Below are 23,906 nucleotides of genomic sequence, written 5' to 3' on the forward strand. Positions count from 1 at the left end.
CCTGCAACTTTGCTAAAGTTATGGATTTTTTGTAATAGATTTTTAGTAGAATCTCTGGGGTTCTCTAAGTATACCATCATATCATCTGCAAAGAGTGATGGTTTGGTTTCCTCATTAATTCCTTTAATCTCTTTCTCAACTCTTATTGCCAAAGCTAGCATTTCTAATACAATATTGAATAGTAATGGTGATAGTGGGCAACCTTTTTTCACTCCTGATTTTACTGGCAATAGTTCCAGTTTATCACCATTACATATGATGCTTACTGATGGTCTTAAATACATACTGTTGACTATTTTAAGGAAAAGGCCATTTATTCCTATACTCTCTAATGTTTTTAATAGAAATGAGTGTTGGATTTTATCAAATGATGTTTCTGCATCTATTGAGATGATCATAGTTTTTTGTTAATTTGGTTATTGATATAGTCACTTATGCTAATAGTTTTCCTAATATTGAACCAGCCCTGCATTCCTGGTATAAATCTTACTTGGTCACGGTATTATCCTGGAGATAATTTTCTATAATCTGTTTGCTAAAATTATATTTAAGATTTTTGCATCAATGTTCATTAGGGAGATTAGTCTATAATTTTCTTTCTTTGTTTTCGTCCTACTTGGTTTAGGTATCAGTACCATGTCTGTGTCATAAAAGAAATTTGGTAGGACTCCTTCATTCCCTATGTTTTCAAATAGTTTATATAACATTGGAGTTAATTATTTTTTAAATGTTTGGTAGAATTCACATGTAAATCCATCTGGTCCTAAGGATTTTTTCTTATTGAGTTGATTAATAGCTTGTTCTATTTCTTTTTCTGAAATGGGACTATTTAATCAATTTACTTCCTCCTCTGTTAATCTGGGCAGCCTATGTTTTTAAAGATAGTCATCCATTTCACTTAGGTTATCAAATTTATTGGCATAAAGTTGGACAAGTAACTCCTAATTATTGCTCTAATTTCCTCTTCATTGGTGGAAAGTTCTCCCTTTTCATTATTAAGACTAACAATTTTTTCTAATCAAATTTACCAAAGGTTTATCATTTATTTTTCATAAAACCAACTCTTAGTTTTATTCATTAATCTAATAGTTTTTTTTTACTTTACATTTTATTAATTTCTCCTTTTAATTTTAGAATTTCAAGTTTAGTATTTGATTGCAGTTTAATTTGCATTTTTTCTTGTTTTTTTAAGTTACAAACCCAATTCATTGATCTTCTCTTTTTCTATTTTATTCAAGTAAGCCTTTAGAGATATAAAATTTTCCCTTATTCCTGCTTTGGCTGGAATTTTGGTATGTTGTCTCATTGTTGTCATTCTCCTGGGTGAAATTATTGTGTCTATGATTTGCTGTTTCACCCATTCATTCTTTAGGATGAGATTATTTAATTTGCAATTACTTTTTGGTCTTTTTATCCCTAGCTTTTTGTTAAATGTAGTTTTTATTGTATAGTGATCTGAAAAGAATGCATTTACTATTTCTGCCTTCCTGCATTTAATTTTGAGGTCTTTATGTCCTAATATGTGGTCAGTTTTTGTATAGGTTCCATGAACTGCTGAGAAGAAAGTATACTCCTTTCTGTCTCCATTCAGTTTTCTCCAAAGATCTATCATACCTAATTTTTCTAATATTCTATTTATCTCCTTAACTTCTTTCTTATTTGTTTTGTGGTTTGATTTATCTAATTCTGAGAGTGCAAGGTTGAAATCTCCCACTATTATAGTTTTGCTGTCTATTTCTTCTTGCAACTCTCTTAACTTCTCTTTCAGGAAGTTAGATGCTATACCACTTGGTGCATACATGTTTAGTATTGATATTGTTTCCTTGTCTATGTGTCCCTTTAGCAGGATATAGTTTTCTTCCTTATGTCTTTTAATTAGATCAATTTTTGCTTTTGCTTGATCTGAGATAATAATGGCTACCCCCATTTTTTTTTTACTTCACCTGAAGCATAATAGATTCTGCTCCAGCTTGTTACCTTTACTCTGTATGCATCATACTGCATTAAATGTGTTTCCTCTAAACAACATATTGTAGGATTCTGGCTTTTGATCCAGTCTCCTATCTGCCTTCACTTTATGGGAGAGTTCATCCCATTCACATTTATGGTTAAAACTACTAATTCTGTATTTCTTGCCATTTTATAATCCCCAAATTATGCTTTTCTTTCTTTTTTCTCCCTTACCCTGCTCCCCAGTATTAAAACTTATGGCCATCACTTGTCTCATGCAACTTCTCCCTCTTTAGAATCCCTCCCACCCTCTTTGAGTACCTCCCTCTTTCTTAAACCTTTCCCTTATTTTTTCTGTATTCCCTTCTATTAAATTACTCTTTTTATTTTCCCTTTTCCTCTCCCACTTTTTAATGAGATGAGATAAATTTCTCTGCAAACCAAATATGTCTAATATTTTCTCTTTGAGCTAAATCTAATGAGAGTACAATTCACACAATATTCCTCCCCCCTCCCTTCCCTTAGATAGGATAGGTTTCCTTTGTCTCTTCATGGGATGTAATTTCCCTCTTTTTAGCTCCTCTTTTCTCTTTTTCCAATACAATCTCCTTTCCACTTCCAATTCCCTTTTTTTAATTATAACAGTAAAATCAAATTATACATGCACTTTTTATGTATGCCCATAACAGAAATACAATTCCAAGAGTTCTTTTTATCTTTTATGTTTCTCTTGAGTCCTATATTACTTGACCTCCAAATCTTTTGTTTAGCTCTGTTTTTTTCATTAGGAATAAATGGAATTCACCCTTCCCTGGAAGAAAATGCTCAGCTTAGCTGGATAGTTTATTCTTGGCTGCATTCCAAGTTTTTTTGCCTTTTGGAATATCATATCTCAGGCCTTTTGATTCTTTAATGTGGGAGCTGATAGATCCTAAGTGATCTTTTTTGTGGCTCCTCAGTATTTGAATTTTTATTTTTTTCTGGCTGCTTGTAATATTTTTTCCTTAGTCTGATAGTTCTGAAATTTAGCCACAATATTCCTTGGAGTTTTTATTTTAGGGTCTCTTTCAGATGGTGTTCAATGAATTCTTTCAGTGTCTGTTTTACCTTCCGATTCTATTACATCTAGGCAGTTCTCTTTGCTGATTTCCTGTAAAATAGGGTCTAGGCTCCTTTTTTTTTTTGGTCACAATTTTCAGAAAGTCCAATAATCCTCAGATTATCTCTCCTAGATCTATTTTCCAGGTCTGTTGTTTTCCAAGTAGATATTTAACAATTTTTTTTCTTTTTTTTCATTTTTTTGTTGGTTTTGCTTGATCAATTCATGATGTCTCAATGAATCATTCATTTCTGTTTGTTCAATCTGATTTTTAATGAGTCATTTTCTTCATTAACTTTTTTTACTTCTTTTTGTATATGTCCAATTGAGTTTTTAAATGAGTTGTTTTGGTCTTTGGGATTTTTTTCCATTTCACTAATTTTTTTTTTAATGAGTTATTTTCTTTTTCCAATTCACAAATCCTACTTTCCTGGGAGTTCTTTATCTTTTCCAGTTCACAAATTCTGTTTCCCTGGGAGTTCTTTACCTTTTCCAATTCACATTTCAGGAAGTTGTTTTCTTTTTCTACTTTATCAAATTTTTCTTTTAATGAGTTATATGTCTTTTCCATACTCTCTTTCAGAACTTCTCTTTCCTTTCCCCATTTTTCTTCTAGCTCTCTTTTAAGATCTTTTATAATTTCTTCTAGGAGAGTCTTATGTGAGGGGAATCAGTTACATCCCCTTTGGGGTTTTGTCTGGAGACTGTCTGCTGTTAATCTCCTCAGGATTGGAAATCTGCTTTCTTTCTGTATCAAAACTATCTATAATTAGAGCTCGCTTGGCTTTTTTATTGCCACGCTGCTACAGAAGTGCAATTGCCCTGTGAAGAGCCCTACACAGCAGAAGTGTGACTGCCCTGGGCAAAGCCCCCCACTGAGGAATGCGGCTGCATATCTGCGCTGTGGTCCGGATTAAGCCAGTTCCAGTGTTGGGTGGGTGTGGCCAGTGTTTTGGGGGGTACATTCTACCTTTGGTGTTTGTGTAACTTTTCTGCTGATCTACTGATTTGTAACCAAAGCAGAGCAGCCAACCTGTAGTAGAGTCCTCTCTGCAAATTCTCCACCCACAGAGACTACACCCCACCCCTGGTATGCTCAGCATGCACTAGCCTCCTTGTTCTGCCTCCCTGCCTGAACTGGCCTCCTCCCACCTGATCAAGACAAACTTTTTCTGGCGATCTTCCAAGTTATCTTTGGCTGGTAATTTGTTGCACTCCCAATATTCGTGGATTCTACCAGTCAAGCACTATTTCAGAGGCTGAATTTGGTAATCAGTAGTGAAGGTAAAAGGGAGCTCAGAATGAAGCATGTGTCTTCTCCACCATCTTGGCTCCACCTCTTCCTCTTTTTCTTTAAGAAGTATCTTGGACATCATCTTCTGTATGAAGCTTTTATTGACCTATCCAATTTTCTGTGCTCTATCTTAAACTACAGTGTATTTATCTGCATGGCATATATTTGTATTAATTCCCTTTATTGTTATACTATATATATTTTATATATACTTGCTGTTTCTTCCACTGGAATGTAAGCTCATATTATACCTATATGTTTGTGTGTGTGTGTGTGTGTGTGTGTGTGTGTGTGTGTGTTGTACACACACATGTAATGCAGGAATTGTTTCATCCTTTGCACTTGAATTTATAATGCTTAACATTTTTAAGTGCTATAAAACCCTTAATTCATTGAAAAACCTTTCAATTGGCCATACATTACATGGGCCTAAACTAAGATTCTATGTTGTCTCTCTATATTGCTTCCATGAAAAAAAAAAATGGGGTTTTTGTTTGTTTGTTTATTTTTACATTTAAGCTTACTTATTCCTTTTACCTCCCATGAATTAACAATTCTAATCCCTTTGTTGTTTACTTCATTGGTTTGATGTACATTAACTGGCAATTCTAGTTTTTCCAAAAAACTTGGCTCTGTCAGTATTTCTTTATACTCATGCATATGTGTTCTGTCTTTATAGTGACGAACTCAAGAAAGAAGTCCGACTCCTAAAGCGAGAACTCTTAGCTGCAAAAAGAAAGAAAGATGATGACACTTTGGCCAAACAAACAGAAAAGAGAATGGAAGGTAAGATCTCATATCAATTATGATCTCTCTCCTAACACTTTAGATGTCTTTAGAGTCTAAATGTGCTTAAACATTATTTGGAAAATGAATAAGAAAGAGGTACCGATAAACGATGTTTCTAAATCTGGAATTTTCTGAAAAGTCAAGGTATTGTGAGCATTGTCATCATTACAACCATCATTCTTGTTAAGTGAGCACATAAAATATAGGTACTTAGTACAATATATTACTGTGTTTAAAGAAGACGTAGGTTCAGATTCTGCCTTTGCTACTTCAGAACCAAAGGTAATATGTAACCTCCAGCAAGTCACTTCTAAGTGGTAAAACTACAGACTTCAATTTTATTGCTCTTCTATAAATGATGGACTTGGACTAGTTGATTTATAAGTCTCCTTCCAGCTTTGACTACTGTACATCACATTTTAAAATTTAAATTATGATATTCTTTTAACCATATTTCAGCTCAAAGATAATTCATAATTTTTATACATACTTATTTTTGAGGATATGAGTAGAAGCAATGGAGAAGATGAAAAGAAGATTGAGGTTCAGTTTAGCTTGGATAGAGCTTTACATCAAAAATATTTAGCCTCAGTAAGTAAATGACCTCTCTTACAAGAGCCTTTAAGCAGAGTCACATGACTCCCTCAGGTATATTTACAGACGATAAAACTTCACAACCATTTGTGCTATATATATTTGAGTGTTGATTCATTTGCTCCTAAAATTGGCAGTATTCACTTTTATTTTATCTTGTTTTTTTTTTTAAATGTTATGTTAAATATATAGAAAATATAAATTTTGATATTGAGAAACTGGTCAGTCATTTATGACACTTCGTAAAAGTTTACTCTTATGTTCCCAAATATCTCATTGTTACTTTACCTGAGTTGGATCATCTGTGAAGGAAGCTATTTCACCAAAGAAAGAGTTAAATTTTGTCTAAAAATGGTTAAGCTATAAAGCATATTAATTGATATTCAGTTTCCAGAACTTTGTAGTTTTGACTCTTCAGTTCTATGTTTTCTTTTTGCAAAGATGAATTATCTTGCAATTCCCATTAGTATGGTAAAGGATTTGAATCAGTTGCCTCTGATGCCATATGATAAATTTATAGAATAAGTGTTTTCTTCTGCTTATAAATTTCTTATCTCTTTTCTGGTACATTTTGAAATAATGAAGTGAAAGAATTTTAAAGAGCCAGCATAACTCACAGTTCAGTTATGCTTATTGCTCTTTAGCTTACTTAGTGAAAAACATTTGTATATAACCACTTAAGAAACCATGATCTTGAAATTTAGAACATGACTAAAATGTCATCAGAATATATTTTTAAACCAACTTCATTAAGAATAATTGTTAGCTTGTTAAAAAAAAAAAGGCTGAAAAATTCTCATTAATCTCAAAAATCTTGTAAAATAGCAAAGATTATAATACAAACTTCTAAAATATTTTCTATATAGAATTCATAGGTGGAATATCCCCTAAAGGGTGAATTGCTATAATTGTCATAATGAGTTCTGAAAGAAATGTCAGTGAAAGTAATGTCTTTAAAGAATTAGTATTTTAATATTAATAAATGATTTTTAATCTTACCTATAATTAATACAAATGTATAATTGATAAAAGAAGTTACTAGAGTGTCAGACCTGCAAGAAACTTTAGAGATCATCCAGGCCTGCAAATTTTTTTTTTTTTTTTGCAAATGAGGAATCCAAGATCTTGGGAGATAAAGTGATTTATAAAGATCAATCAACAGTCAGTTAGCAGGTATTTTTTATTGTTGCTCTGCTTCAGTTATTTTCAGGCATGCTATATTCTTCATGTTCCCATTTGGGGTTCCTACCAAAGATATTAAAGTGCTTTGTCATTTCTTTCTTCAGCTCATTTTACAGATGAGGAAACTGAGGCAAACAGGATCTAGTGATTTGCCCAGGATCACATAGCTACTCAGTGTCTGAGGCCAGACCCATACACAAGAAGATCAGTCTTCTTGAGCCAGACCTGGCACTCTTATATGCTATGCCACCTAGCCATTAAAAATCAGGTGCTGTGCTAGACACTAGAATACAAATATAAACAAAAAGAATGAAACAAAATGAGTAAGATAAGTTCATATTTAAATATTTATATATACACACACATATGTACAGTATAACTACACTGTGAATAAATAAAATATGTACTGTATAGTTAAATATGTAAATAGAAAGCACTAGCAACTGGAGGTTTCAGATGGGGCTTCATGCAAAACAGAGCCTGAACCACATCTTCAAGAACAAGAGGAGCTCTGTATAACAGATGTAAAATGAGAGTGAATTCTAAGCTTGTGGAGTGGCCAGTGCAAAGGCTTGGAGATGGTAGAGTGTCATAGGTGAGAATCAAAGAGAGAACAACTGTGTGACAGAAGAGGCCAGACTGGAGAGATGTTGTGAAGGCTTTTTAAAGATTTGGCACCTGATTGGATATACTGATTTCATACATGGAATGAAACAGAGTAAGAAGTTGAAGCCTCTGCTGAGATTTCAAACTTGGAAGACTGGAAGGATAGTGGTACCCTACACAGAAATAGGGAGGTTTTAAAAGAGCAGGGTTTAGGGAAAAACATAAGAAGTTCAGTTTGGGATATGTTATGTCCAAAATGTCTTCCAGACATCATTTAAAAATAACTTTTAAGCAATAGATGATGTTGAGGTAGTTTGTGGCACAGTGAGAGTGCCAGGAAGACATCTCCTTGAGTTCAAATCTGACCTCAGGTACTTGACCCTGGGCAAGTTACTTAACCCTGTTTTTCTGTTTCCTCATCTGCAAAACAAGCTGGAAAAGGAAATGGCAAACCACTCCTATATCTTTGTCAGGAAATCCCCAAATAGGGTTACAAAGCATCAGGACATGATTGAACAACAGCAATAGGTAATGTGCCACTGAAGCTCAAGAGAGAGACTAAGATTAGATAGATACAACTGAAAAGCATCTTCATAAAAATGATAGTTTAATGTAAAGCAAGCTAATACCAGCATCAAGACTGGAATCCAAATTGCCCAATTTGTAGTTCATTATAATAATCACTACACAAACTTACTTCTCACCTAAAGATTGCTTGAAAAGTAGAAATAAAGTTACAAATTGCTAATGTAATTATTTGATTTTGAAATGCTTATTATAAAATTATACTTTACATAAAAAGTTCATTATAGAGTGGAAAGGAGAAGGATGTGATCTACAAAAGCAGTCTTTTATGATGATATTTGTTTGGTTTTATTTATATAAAATTCAGTTCAAATTACTTTTGTGCTCTATAATTGTGATAATGCATAACAAAGGTTTTTATTTCTAAATCTTCTTTATCTTATCAGTACCATATAAATTATCCATATGCCATGATACTGGAGAATAATAATATAAATGGCATTGAAAAAATATTTTGAAATGAGTTTGGAATCATTTTTATTCTGGTTTAACACATCTCCATTTTAAGAAGCTTCTTGTGTTTATAGGATACAATTAGGAAGCAGTGTACTGTAGAATCAATCAATTAATCAATAAACATTTATTAAGGACTTGCTAAGAATAGTCTCCTCTTATCAAGATAGGATCTCCTAATCTGATGAGGAATACAACATGAAAACAAATTTATAAAGCAAACTATATACAAGATAAATAGAAAATAATTAAAAGAGAGAAAGTACTAAAATTAAAAGGGATTAGGGAGATTTCCGGTAGAAGAGGAGAAAGTGAGATAGGTGCTATTGCACAGCCCTCCCTCACTTAAATCCAACTCATTTGCATGTCATGGCGTCACCTTTCTGATGTCATGGTCCTCTTTGAGAAGGAAGGACAAAGGACAGCAACAGCTGAGCAGAGGATTAAAGTAGATTGGAGTGGAGGGAACCTTGAAGCAGGCAGACCCAAGCACAATGTGGTTATGACTTGTAGTAGAGCGGTGCACTGTTAGAGGAGAGAAGGAGGCATATTTGAGAGATATTGCAAAGGTAAAATCATTAGGCTTTAGCAACAGATTAGATTTTGGGGAATGAGAGAGAATGAGGAATCCAGGGTGTTTCCTATGTTGTGAACCTGAGGGACTAAAAGGATAGTGTTGGCTTCTACATTAATAGGAAAGGTAGGATGGGAGGGAGTTTAAGAGGAAAGGTAATGACTTCTGTTTTAGATATAATTGAATTTAAGATGTCTACTGGATATCTGGTTCGAAATATCTGAAAATCAATTGAAAATGTGAGACGAAAAGTCAATAGAGAGCTTGGGGAGAAGAAAATAGGTAGAATTAAGAATTGTGATGGTAATTAAATCTATGGAAAGTCATGAGTTCGTCAGATAAAATAGTATGGAAGAGGCTGTGTATAATCAGTGAAATTATAAGGGTTCTAGAGATTCAAGAGAGGACAGTGTAGTTGAATTTGTTTACCAATGTGTCAAGAATGGGGAAAAGAGGAGAGATTGATTATGCAGGGAAGGTAAACTGGGAGTGAATTGAGAGGTTAAGGTATTTGAGGTCAGTGAGGAGAGAGTATGTTGTGATTTTGTTTAAAGGGAAGGGAGAGGGAGATGTGAAAAACTAATAGGTTATGGTTGCATAATAGGGTTTAAGAATTATTGAACACAAAGCTATATTGTTTGGTGATGGCAAAGGCCCAAGATATGACCATCTTTGTGCATGTCTGAGATAATTTGGAAGAGTAACTTGTGAGAGGTGAGAAGATAAGAAACTGAGTGATTAGGCTATTTGAAAAAGAATCTATATGTATACCTATCTATTTATAGTTATATGTAGATAAATAGATAGATAGATAGATAGATATGGAATTCATTGAAGAAGAAATAGGAGTGTCCTGAGGATCTGTAGACAACAACCACCATGATTTTTAATTGGGTGGTAGCTATGAATACTATGAATCTCAAAGGTGGAGAGAGATAACTGAGTGGCAGAGATGGGGGGAAGTGGCAGAAGAGTCAAGAAGTATTCAATTCCCACAGCTCAATCAGTGATCTGAGAAGAATGACTGAAGGTGCAGCCAAAACTATCAAGGGTGACAGGGTGGCTGTGTCATTAGAGGGCAACCAGGTTTCAGTAATACTAGATGGGAGGAGTGGAAAAGAAAAAAGATTCAAGGCAAAGGGAATTTTGTGGCCTATGGAACAGGCATTACAAATAGTAACAATGGATGGCAAGGTGAAGTTTGGTTGAAAACCAGAGGGGGATAGTAATAAAAAATCAGGGCATAAGGGATAGGATTGGGTTTTTGTAATGATCTTTGGTTTTCTGAGGGTCTTTGGGACAGCCTTTTTTTCATCAGAGTAATCATCACAAGAATAGCCAAGTGTTAAAGTCCAAATCCTTTAATATCTCCTTCGCAATCTAGTTTCTTTGCCTGGGGCCCAGGCTAGCTTTCCTAGAAGCCTTTTCCTAGAGGTCTTGGTTTCCATGGAGAAGTGCAGGAGGCCAGGCCAGCCACCACAAGGCTGATAAAGATGGAATGAATCTCTCTGAGTCCGAGGGCTTGTGCATTTTCAGCCTCCAGCCACTACAAAGATGGACGATGGAATGAATCTATCTCTCCTTCTTTTGGCTGAGTTCGTCTCAGCTTATATGTACTACACTGAGTATAAACCAATCATTATATCACTAGGAAAGCATTATTTGTTGTAAGATTAAATCAATCATACTGAATTTAGAGAACTATTAAGCACCATGCTAAACTAGATAACCATTGTCTCATCAATTCCACTGACTTACATCTTACAAACATAAATACATTCTACTTACATCTTGTAAGAATCCTTGTTTCAGAGTTCAGGCCCATAACAGGTTTTGAATGAGACCGAAAGAGTATTGGCCTAAGAATCAAAAAATCTAGGTTCTAATACTGGTTCTGCTAATTATAGGGTAATGTCTATATATGTCTGTGTGCACACACATACACAAATATGTTCTTAGATAAGTTATTTAACTCTTTGAACTGCAATTTCTTCATCTATAAAATGTAGTAGCTATATTATATAATTTCTAAGATCTCTTCTATCTCACTTTAGTTTTGTCTATATCAACTGCATCCCATGCAAAAATCATCTTAGATTTAGAGCTTGCATGTAGTCTTGCACACAATGGACATTTAAGTAAATGCCTATTGTATTATTACGCAGAGTACCTTGCACAGTGCCTTGTAAATAGTAGGTAAGTGCTTAACTATTTATTGAATTGAATTAATATACTTTATACATTAATAGAGTTCTTAGGAACACATGCTTACATTTTTCTTAATGACCTTGTGTTGCATCTTACAGAATAAGTGATCTTATTATTGATCATGTTTTACCTTTTAAATTACAGTCATTTACCATAGTCTGCAATGTTGTAAGACTTTGTTCGAGCTCTTTGGTATTATATGACTTTTGCTAATTTTGACTTTCATCTCTACTTTTACATGTAGTTAACTAAGTAGACGAGTATCATAATGAAACAGAAGTAGTGATAGAAAAACACACTGCACTGCACCATGGCAGATTAGTGAGCATCAGCAAACACTGTGTTTTACTTTGAACTTTACAGATTCCTAATGACTACAACATGTAGCTTTTAAAACTAATTGTGTTTCTTTTCTCATTAAATGAAAAATGATACCATGTGCCATCAGTGCAGAACCATTATATAAGCAAAGTAGAACAAGAGGTGTCCTTGACTGCTTGCCAGAACTTTGAAAATTTCCTGCACACAGAGATATTTAAATGTTAAGATTTTGTGAACTCTTGAGGATAAATCCAGAGGTTCATATGTGTATTTCTTGAGTAAGATCATTGCATGAGAAGAAGTTGGAAAGTTTTATTTGACCTTGGCTCTATAACGTTATGCATCAGTTTGTCTAAGTACCCTGCTGAATCCATTCAGGAAAGATTTCTTAACTGGGATGTGTGGTTACATACCTGGCTTTGATAAACCATTTTATTTTAGTCCGAAACCATTTTTAATGTATTTAAATATTTGGATATTTTGGCAACACTGGGTGATTTGGTCCTTCAAACACTATGTGCTGAATATCTGGCACTTTAATTTGCAGATGGATTTAAGGGCTGAAAATGGATCCTAAAAAGACCCAGATGTTTCAGATATCCAGATCCTTTTGTACACTTAGTAAAGCATATTGTTATAGTAATATAGACATTGTCTTTCATATGGATTTCCAATTTTTTGTGTGCAATACCAACCGATAAAGATGAACTAATAATTCAAATCTTTAAAAAATTATATCTTAAGAAAAAAGGTTAAAAAATTAGTTACTTCTGGTTTTACTTCTTAATATTAAATGTGCTAGATAAAAATACTTAGTAAGGCTAATGAAGATTTGGTTTATGGTAGGAATAAGCTCAATAATAGATTCTTCTTCAAAACATCTGAAATTATTAAGCTCAATGCCAGAAAAAAAAAAAAAAAAAGCTCAATGCCAGAGACTAAAACCCAAATGAATAAATAAATTCACTGACCTTAAGAAAGGGTCAGAAAAAAATTAATCATCATTCACATCTGACACAAACCAGACTGTCCTCAATGGAGGACTTTTCTGATTTGTTTCCTTTTTTTTTTTTTAATCTCTTAACAACTATGAAAGTAAAATGAATCAACTTAAATGACTATTTTTTTCCCCTTTAAACCATAAATAAATTATTAATGGGCCATTCAGGAATAAAAGAAGTAACCATTGAGCATAATACAGAACAAAACTCCTGTGTCAATAAAAATATTTTAGATGATTTTTATCTGATGATTTCATAATTAAAAATTGGGATTTTATTTCTCATGATTTAGAGCACACATGTGAGCATTTTACTTTTGATAGGTTGAATCAAGAAAATATCTTACAGGCATTTATTGCGTGATTCAATTTATATGTGTTTAAAGATCCTCTTTTTCTCTGTCAGCTTAGATAGATTAATCCCACAAGTGAAGGCTAAAAGTTCATTTTAATATTTATGACAACAAACTAAGTGGTTTGTAGAAAGAGATAAGGTAAGCAAGAAAAGTAAGTACAAGTAAAATGTAAATAACCTTACATTTAACATGGTAAAGATGCAGTCTTATTACAAAGTTATTTCTACAATATTGTATGTTACTAACTCTTGATTAAAATTTATGATAAAGAAATAAATGGTATATAGAAAGACATAGAGTAAGAAGGAAAAATGTAGAGAGATGAAATCTTGTTATAAAGGAGACAAAACTATTGTCATATTCCCAAGTAGTTTTACTTCCTTGACTCAGTTATAGTCTATTCTCTTTTTATTTATTTGTTTATTTATTTTTAGAGCTTATTTTCAAAATATATGCAAAAATAATTTTTAATTTTTACCATTGCAAAACCTTGTATTCCAATCTTTTTCTTCTTCTTTCCACCTTTTCCTTTAAATGTCAAGTAATCCAATACATGTTAAACATTTAATTCTTCTAAATATATTTCCATAGTTATCATGCTGTACTAGAAACATCAGATCAAAAAAGAAAAAAAAGGAAAAAGAAAACAAAAACAAGCAAACAAAAACAAAAAAGGTGAAAATGCTATGTTGTGATCCACATTCAGTTCCCACATTTTTCTCTCGGGGTATGGATGGCTCTCTTCATCACTGAACAATTGGAACTGGTTTGAATCATCTCATTGTTGAAGAGAACCACATCCATCAGAATTGTATAATCTTGTTGTTGCTGTGAATAATGATATCCTGGTTCTGCTCATTTCACTTAGCATCAGTTCATGTAAGTCTCTCCAGGTCTCTCTGAAATCATCCTCCTGGTCGTGTCTTATAGAACAATAATAGTCTATAACATTTATACACCATAACTTATTCAGCCATTTTCCAGCTGATGAGCAGCCACTCATTTCCAGTTCCTTGCCACCACAAAAAGGACTGCTTACAGTCTATTTCTAACATAGAATAATCAATTTTCAAAAATGCCTTTTCTTGGGCAGCTAGGTAGCACAGTGAATAGAGCAGCAATCCTGAGGACCTGAGTTCAAATCTGGCTTTAGATACTTAACACTTCCTAGCTGTGTGACCCTGGGCAACTCAGCAAAAAAAAAAAAAAGAAAAAGAAAAAGAAAAGAAAAAGAGTGCCTTCTGTTTCTTGCCATGAAAGGCAGACTTTCTAGTGACACTGTTTGACTATATGCTGTTTCTATTCCGTGAAAGGAAGATGAAGTTTGGAAGTATAGTTTGTAGGAGTAGAGTATGATGTAGTCTATTCCAAAGGACTGGATGCTATAATTAATGAGCCAGGTGATATCTACTGATAAAGCATGGGACATGGAGTCAGGAATATGGCTTCATACATGTGATACTGATTAAGTCACTTCTGTTTATCTCACTATTTTATATATATATATACTATAATATGTATATATAAATATATGTACTATAAAATGAGTATAATAATGACACCTACCTTATAGTTTGTTGTGAAGCTTAAATAAGATAATTGTAAAGCACTTAGCACTCACAGGTTGTACATATAAATACTATATAAATATTAACTATATTATCTTATAAGGATTTTTCCAGCTCTTGACTTGTGATTTTATGGTCTGCCTCTTTTATCTCAAGGTGTTTAGTAAGTTTTAATGGGGCAACTATGTTTCATAGTTTCTAACCTCTTCAATCCTCTCTCAAAATGTTCTAAATCCTTAAATCTCAAGAAAACAAATAAAATCCCAAATATAATTAAGGAGGAACAATAGAAGAATGACACAAAGAACCATATATGATTTCAGATAATGTGTGCTTCAAGAATACAGCACAACTAGTATGTGAACACATTTGGTATAATGGCTAAAATCTCATTATATGTGAACACATTTGGTATAATGGCTAAAATCTCATTATAATGAACTCTATAACAGTTTCTCTATATATTTCATATTTATATTTATAGTATTACATATTATGTTATGGAGACAGAATTGACAAACTTTGGCAACTGAGATATATAGGGTGAGATAACTTGAGGTTTTAAACCCAGATATCTGTAAGACTAGTGACAGAACTAAGTAAAGAATCAAGTAATTTATTTGGCTTCAGAAAACTCAGCTGAGTACAGAATAAGGATAAAATGGTTAAACAGTTTATGAGTTTTTGTTGTTTTAAAGATCTAGCATTTTAGTAGACAGAAAACTCAAGAGTCAGTACAATAACATGATAACCAAAATACTACTGCTGTCTTGAGCTATTATTGATAGAAATATAGAACCCTCAAAGGAAAGAAGTTATAGCTCTGTTGCATGTCAACCTGGAGCACTATGTTCTTTCCTAGGTTCCACCTTTTTGACAATACATTGGCAAGCTAGATTTCATTGAGAAGAAGGCATCCAGGATAAAAAGATACTAAAGAAAGCTCAAATTGAAGAAAAAAAAAAAATGATTGTACTTAATCTAGAGAGAAAAAAAAAAAAAAAAAAAAAAGACTGAAGAGAAGGTGGGTTTGTATGTCCGGGAGGGATATGCCATCAAAAAGACCTGATACATATCTTCAAGTATTCTTTGAGCTGTCTTTTGGTAGAACAAATTAGAATGATTTTATTTGCCCAGAAGGGAGAATTAGGAGCACTGAGTGGAAATTGCAGAGGGGTAGATTTCACTTTGATATACTGAAGACCTTCCTAACAATTAGGAATTCCTAATTACTGGAGATTTGCCAATGATGCAAGCTAGGATTGAAGGGTGCTTTCTGGAAAAATCTCTAACTTTGAGGGATAGAAATGATTCTAAAACAATTATTTGTATGGTTTAAATTTTCTTTACTTGTAGGAAATTTGAACATGAAGAACTTTTAAATCAAGCTGATTTAACCCAAAATCTTCAATGTGCCCTCAATTTAAATCTAGTAAATAAGGAATGTTATGTTATATTTTAAATATCAGTTATACTCAAAAGAGATGTACTTCAAGATAATCATTTATAGTAACAAAGTTTATTTAGTCTCTTGACCCAATTGTCAAGAATTGCTATAGTATATAATTAGTTCTATCTAAAATTGACAGTAAGTTAGGGTAAAGTCACTTTTTCAGAGTTTATTTTGTCTAATACTTTTCATAAACTTTGTAATTAAATTATGTCTGCAACTCCCTTTGATTTCCTTTAAATTTAATCATATTATCAAAACCAGCAGTAAGTCAAATAGAGAGATACAGGTTTTAGCAAATTCCAGAGTCAACTTTAGGTAGATAAGGTATCTGATATTCTTTTCTTAGAGTACTATGTGGACAATACCTTCTCTGTGAATAGTGCCAAAATTCAAAGAAAGAAGGACAATCTGAGCTTATAAATCAAGAAAGCATTTTAAAACCTGTTGTGAAAGATCTCTTTGCAGTGCTTAATACCTCTCAAGTTGCACTGGGCCATTTAAAGTCTCTACAAACTACCTTTGAATAATGGATTAAGTCAGACTGGGGCCCCTCTATCACTAGAGTTGAGGAAATGTACATTTTGTGACTACTTTTCCATCTATCTAATATATAATGTTAGACAAGATTAATCTTTGTTTCCTAAGTGAAACAGAGACTCTTTAGAATGTTAGACCAATATTGCTAGGATGAATTGATTTCTTGATGATTTTAGATTGTTCTTTTCAAAAACAGCTAATCTCTCCTGACACTTTAGACATTGTCTTGTTCTACATAAGAAGTAATAGCTTGTGACTAACTTTAAGCTCAGGCATATGCTGTTTTTTATTTGGGGTGTTCTTTTTTCTTCAATTCTGATATTTTGTTTTGTGCATTCAATTTTATTGTTACACACTTTGACCAATAAAAGGAAAGTGTAGTTATATGATTACAATTTATATTTTTTTAATTTCACGGTAAAGAATCATGCTTTAAAAACTTCCTTAAGCATATTTTGAATTCTTTATTCTCCCTTACTACTATTCCCCTTTTGTATGTCTTTTCATTTTCTCTTCCACACTTTTTATTTTCTTCCCTTTCTTCTTCCTTTCACCTCAGTCAGTATATAACATACCAGGCATTACCTATTGCTAAGTGGAAATTGGAACCGCAGAAGTAATGGTACCATTGTGCAGACATTTGTGAGCAGAAATCACTTGTGAGTGGGAAGTTGTGCCCTATAGGTGGCAAGCTAAATTGTCCAAAATATAGTAAAAACCCAGCAAGGAAACAAAGAAGTCCTGTGATTATTTAAAATAGATGACACAAAATCCATGAATTAAAAGTTCATTCACTTTGCTAATATGAAAAATCTTCAAGGCCTCATGCAAAGCACATTTACTCTTAGGTATAATTCTAACATGCAGTAAACTAGGCTCAGAGGAGTAACTGCTAGAAATAATCATATTAATAACAACAGAAAATGACAGCTGACCAAGTTATGATGAAGAAATGTGTTAAAAAAAAAAAAAAAGCCCAAGATCCTTTGAAGCAGATAGCCTCAATAAGCCCTAAAGATTTCAATTGCTATTCTAAAGAATTCACTATAACAAAATAATTATTATTCATAATTATTACTCTCCAATCATCAAGAATATGTTTAGTTTTGTTTTGTATACACTGTTTTGGAAGGCATGAGAATATATTTGAAAAAGTTTAATTTCGTGTTGAAAAGCTAAGCTTCAGTGATCTGGAAAATTGACTTATGTGAGACCTTTCATTTACACCAATGCCAAATAATTGAAGTATTTTAGTTGTGTGACCAATGTGTTGAGAAGTACTTTAATCAAACCTGTGAATTATTAGATATTTGCACTAGAAATCTTTATGCTATTTAAAAGCATATATACATACATACAATAATAATCTTCCCTTGCTTCAGGAAAAAAACTTAAGCTAACAAATATATTGTGATTAGTGGTTTCTCACTTTAATTTGTTGTATTTTGAAGCTGTCATCCTTCAATTTTTATGTGCCTATTACACTATCTTGCTCATTTTGCTTGCCACCATAGATGGAGAGTTATTGTGGAACTGCTGCCTAAGGAAATGACCAGTATAGGACCTATGTATTGAGAATGTTAGTTTTATGCTTTTCCAAGTAAATCTGCTATGAAAATATGGGGTGAAAGTCCCTTATATTTTATTGATATGTGATTTGACTTTTAAAGATGAGAACTTGGACTGCCTTGAGGATATTTTAGAAATCACCAAATTCAGTTGAATTATATACTTCTGAAAAATCAATGTATTAGGTAGTATATCTCTTTTTACCTTAGAAATTTTTTTGGGGGGGAATAAAAAGCAAAAGCAGAACAATAATCAAAAAACTCTTGACACTGACATTTCAGGAATTTCCATGGGTATAGTCATGAGCCACTGATTGAATCCCTTCTGATATATTTATCATGATCATCCTTAACACTTAATACTAATGAGTACATTCTTAATGAAGGCTTTTGAAGGGAAAAATCAGGTTTTCACAAACAGTATTCTATAGTGCAAAGCTTATCTTTAATGTCTCACAAATGACTAAATGGTACAAGTTTCCTCCAGCATATTATTTATTAACCTTTTAAAAAGCATTTGATTCTGCCTAATTCTCCACTGAGGTGTCTTTCTTTCATGTTAAAATTGTATAAATTCCTTGAGTGAGAAAATTATAGATTTAGATATGATAATTTTAATCTCTTAATGATAAACTATATCAAGCAAGGTGTTAAACAGGAAAACATATGCCAAAGGTATATACTACCATCTTTACATATCCCCAGTTCAAGTCCAAATAGAAGAGGAAAGCCCTGTAGATGGTAAAACCCTATAGATGGTGCTGTTTACAGATTGTGCCAAGTGTATTATTAAGCTCCCCCAAAATGCATAAGTTCCCCCAAACCTCCACTTCATTCAAAAATTCCTTGACATTTGTCTCTACCTGTCTCTGTTATTCACAGTTTTGGGGGATGCATGGAAGCTTACTGGATTTAAAGAAGCGCAAACTTTAGAGGTCAGGCATCTCAGTGTCAGTCTCAAAAGTAGATGGTGGAATGAACAGGATCCCATAAAATGGCAAGGTTCCCAAACTTTGCAAGGGAGCAAGGATGTTGTGAAAAGTGAAGAACAGAGTCTGGGGAAATGAGAGCAGAACAATAAAGGTGCCTCATCTCCACATTAGCTGTTTCCCCATCTGGAAAGGCCCAGTTTTTTGTTTGTACTTTGCCATTCTCAATCTCCCACTTTTGGAGGTTCTCTTTAACTTGTCCTTTTTTTTTTTTTTTAATACAACAGAAGCTGATTCATTTCCTCATATTTAAAAAAAGTTTGTTTTTTTTTAATAATTTTTTATTGATAGAACGCATGCCAGGGTAATTTTTACAGCATTATCCCTTGCATTCATTTCTGTTCCGATTTTACCCCTCCCTCCCTCCACCCTTCCCCGAGATGGCAAGAGTCCTTTACATGTTGAATGGGTTGCAGTATATCCTAGATACAATATATGTGTGCAGAACCAAACAGTTTTCTTGTTGTACAGGGAGAATTGGATTCAGAAGGTATAAATAACCCGGGAGGAAAAACATAAATTCAAGCAGTTTATATTCATTTCCAGTGTTCTTTCTCTGGGTGTAGCTGCTTCTGTCCATCTTTGATCAATTAAGGCTCTCTTTATCTAAGAGGTCCATTTCCATCAGAATACATCCTCAAACAGTATCATTGTTGAGATATATAATGATCTCCTGGTTCTGCTCATTTCACTCAGCATCAGTTCATGTAAGTCTCACCAGTCCTCTCTGTATTCATCCTGCTGGTCGTTCCTTACAGAACAATAATATTCCATAATGTTCATATACCACAATTTACTCAACCATTCTCCAATTGATGGACATCCTTTCATTTTCCAGCTTCTAGCCACTACAAACAGGGCTGCCACAAACATTTTGGCACATACAGGTCCCTTTCCTTTCTTTAGTATCTCTTTGGGGTATAAGCCCAGTAGAAACACTGCTGGATCAAAGGGTATGCACAGCTTGATAACTTTTTGAGCATAGTTCCAAATTGCTCTCCAGAATGGCTGGATGTGTTCACAATTCCACCAACAATGTATCAGTGTCCCTGTTTTCCCACATCCCCTCCAACATTCCCCATTATCTTTCCCTGTCATTCTAGCCAATCTGACAGGTGTGTAGTGGTATCTCAGAGTTGTCTTAATTTGTGTTTCTCTGATTAATAATGATTTGGAGCATATTTTCATATGTCTATAAATAGTTTCAATTTCTTCGTCTGAGAATTGTCTGTTCATATCCTTTGACCATTTATCAATTGGAGAATGGTTTGATTTCTTATAGATTAGGGTCAGTTCTCCATATATTTTGGAAATGAGGCCTTTATCAGAACCTTTGATTGTAAAAATGTTTTCCCAGTTTAAAATGTTTTTTTCTCTAATAGGTTTTTACATGAAAATATTTTGTAGAGAGTTAGCCTGTCATAGTGCATAGAGAATCAGCCTTGGAGACCGAAAGATTTGGATTCTGACATATTGGCTGTCCATCGTTCTTAATGAGGACCAAAGTGTACTGTATTGGGGTCAAGGTACAATGTGTCTGACTGAGGCTGACCAGACGAATATGAGTTCAGAAGGCTCTACCACAGGTCAGGCACAAATAGTTCATATGAACATTTGGAATGGAAATGGCTCTAAATTTTCACTTCTCTTGTTTCTTTTGAGTTACTACAACTCTGTTTTGCTCATGGAATACAATACCTTCTCTGATGTGGACATGCCATTTTAGGTGGTCCTGGGCCAGTGACAACCAATCGATTTCAAAGTTCTGATTCTGTGACTCTGGGTGAGTTACTACTACCTTTCAGTGCCCTAAGCAGTTCACTAAGATATATAAATTTAAGAAAAAATGACAATCTGCGTAAACTAAAGGAATTTCATCATTTACCATTCTCTTTATCAGAGAAATGAGAAGTCCAGTTTCTATCCCTAATTTTTTGCAACCTTTTATTTTATTACTTTTTTTTTCCTTTCCAAAAGATCTCATCATAGGGATTCACCTTATCTTTGGGAGCAATCTATATTCAGATAAATAGTGTACTTTGACATACTACAACATGTTCCTATTATTTATGATATTCAGGACCCATAAATTATATTTATTCATTTGTGTAGGGGGAGGCTTAGTTTGTGATCAATAACCCTGATGTGAAACAGTATCACAGATATAGAACTAGAAGGGACCCCAATGATCATTTCATCCAATCCTTTATTACATAGGACAAAATAAAGTAATATCACAAGTCACACAGGTACTAAATGTCATAGCCAAGAATCAAACCTAAATCCTCAAAAGCCAGTGCTTTCTGTTATATTATCTTTGGCATTCATTCATTCATTCTCTTCTTTGTTTCTGTCAGAAAAAAGAGAGATGGATTTTTTTTTTTAAGTGGGATAAAGACAATTCTTATCCTTTTGTCAAACAAACAAAAATATTTTGTTTTGTTTTGTTTTGTTTTAAAAAGGAAAGCCTTTATAGCCTCTCACTTGGATACTTGCTAGAATTTGTCTATACTCTAGTACCGGGGCATTCCATCTCCCTTGACACAATGAATGACTGGTTTCTTCCAGTCAAAAAGAAAATAATATCCAAGAGGTGAACTACCTGTTGGCTGCTCTGTTACCACCACTTGTCTTCATTAACAGCTTCTGACAGCTCTCCAAGAAATATTAGAATCACATCTGATATTTAATCTTTAAATTGAATATATTACATATTTGCACACTTACTTTTGTTCCAGGTCCAAGACTTTAGAAGTCATTAAGTAAAAGAATTTTTTTAAGTGTTTACATTGTCTCAAGAGAAGGAAAAAAACTAATTCGCTCATTACAAGTTTGATTATAACCAGTCTTCCCATTTGGGGATGAAGCTGTTACCCATGCCAGACTGCTGTCAAGACCTTCCTTTAAATAAGATGTTTTTCTTTTATGTGACATTTTCTATAGTGTTGCCAAAAATGACATCAAACATATAATTCATTTGAGCACTGAATTTCTTCAACATCTTGCAGCACTTAATCAAATATTTGAAAAAGATATCATTCTTTTCACAACTTTGTAGTGCAAACCTGTGAATATGTTGCTATTAAAGTTACTTTGGACAAGTTTAATCTGTATTGGGGAGGGGGATGGGTTGAGTGTGTTTTTAAAAAATGATTAATGCAATTTGCTGACAGTTTTAAAGTTATTATCTTTTTTTAAATATATAAACTCCTTCCCTTTGGTCAAGTTGCAACTTTTTGATATTTATTTTTTAAAAGAACATGATAATTCCAAAATGATGTTAATAGCTACATTAAAGGAGTTGAAAATGCTCCAGAGGACTAATGGAGTGATACCATTCTCAGACTAACAAGATATCAAAATATTAAGAATCATGTTAAAGTATAAATCCCGTTTGCATCAATTTATAAAAAAGATTATAGGACCAGAGTTTATGCTTGTTTTAAACACTAATCTACAATATTGTTAATGTATAAAAATAGGCATTTGAAAAAGTATAATGGGCTTTAGAAATTCAGATCCTGAAAGTTTTGGTTCAAAATTCCCCATAATCACATTTAAAATAACAAAATGCCACAGATGGTAAGAACCTGACAAATCATTTAGTCCAACTCTGTCATTTTTAAAATATATAAGAGAGGAAACTGAGATCCAGAAAAGCTGAATGCCTGTCTTCATACGGTGACTGGCAGAAATCACCTGAGCAAGGCCTCCTACTTCTTACTCCAATGTCTGTATTGCTGCACCATTAAGCCCCCTATTTGGTAAATTAACATGTAGAAAGACTATAAATTTTTAACCAAGTTTTTAAACATGACACAATCCAGGAGAAGATACGTAATCAAATCTTAAAAACAAAAATGAGTACTTTGAAGAGAATACATTGTTACTTAAATGGAGCCATTTTTTGGAAATGAAGATGCAATAATTAAATGTCTGATAAAATTAAACAGTGATATGGATGAAAATCAAAGAGGACTAAGAATTAAAGCATACCCCAAGAATATAGAAACATTTCTAAAGAAACATCTTTTATAAATCCTTTGATCCTTTCTTCTTCTATTCCCATGACTCCTCCTGTAAAACTTATACAAGCATCCATATAGGTGGATGGATGGATGGATGGATGGATGGATGGATGGGTGGATGGATAGATGTTGGATAGATAGATAGAAAGATAGTAAGTAGAGCTAAATACATGTATTTGTTGTCTTCTAGAGTCTGTGTTTTCTTTCTTATTTCTTATTTCACTTCCCTGGCATTCTATGTTTTTGCCAAGGTACTCAGTGTTCCTTCAGGGTACCTGGGCTGTTTCCATAGGTCTGAAATGACCAAATGAAATGTCTCCTCTATTCCTTCTAGAAACCTTAACTTGCTTTAAGAATCCACAAACATGCCTCATTTCTCCACAGAGCCTTTCCTGGTCATTCAAGATCATAATGTTTTCTCCATGCTGAAATTATTTTGTATTTATTTGTCAAATTTACATGCCACTTCTATTTCCCACTCCTAAGTAAAATGTTAATGTAAGCTTCTTCAGGGCAGGTACAAAAAGTGCCATATTTTGGTTGGTATCAAGGTAGATGCTACATAAAAACAAATTAAGTAAATGGGCTTGAAAATTCTTGGAAATCACCATTTAAAACAGTTGGAAATGGCAGACCATTGTATTATATTTGCCAAAAAAAAAAAAAAACCTCCAAATGAAATCATAAGGAATCAAACATAACTGAAACAAGTGAGCAACAAAAATAAGTGGGAAAAAAAATAAAATTAAAAT

The 23,906-nt window shown here is 33.3% G+C and overlaps 1 protein-coding gene across 1 annotated transcript in view; it reads left to right on the plus strand.

Moving 5' to 3' along the window:
* Positions 1-23,906, plus strand: part of CWC27 (CWC27 spliceosome associated cyclophilin) — a 283,584-nt gene that overhangs the window by 145,282 nt on the left and 114,396 nt on the right. The window contains exon 11 of the mRNA XM_051991219.1: positions 5,023-5,129. Coding sequence (XP_051847179.1) covers positions 5,023-5,129 — 107 coding nt within the window. The remainder of the gene's footprint in view (positions 1-5,022; positions 5,130-23,906) is intronic.

The sequence above is a fragment of the Antechinus flavipes genome, chromosome 1, assembly GCF_016432865.1.
Source record: "Antechinus flavipes isolate AdamAnt ecotype Samford, QLD, Australia chromosome 1, AdamAnt_v2, whole genome shotgun sequence".
NCBI classification, from domain to species: domain Eukaryota; kingdom Metazoa; phylum Chordata; class Mammalia; order Dasyuromorphia; family Dasyuridae; genus Antechinus; species Antechinus flavipes.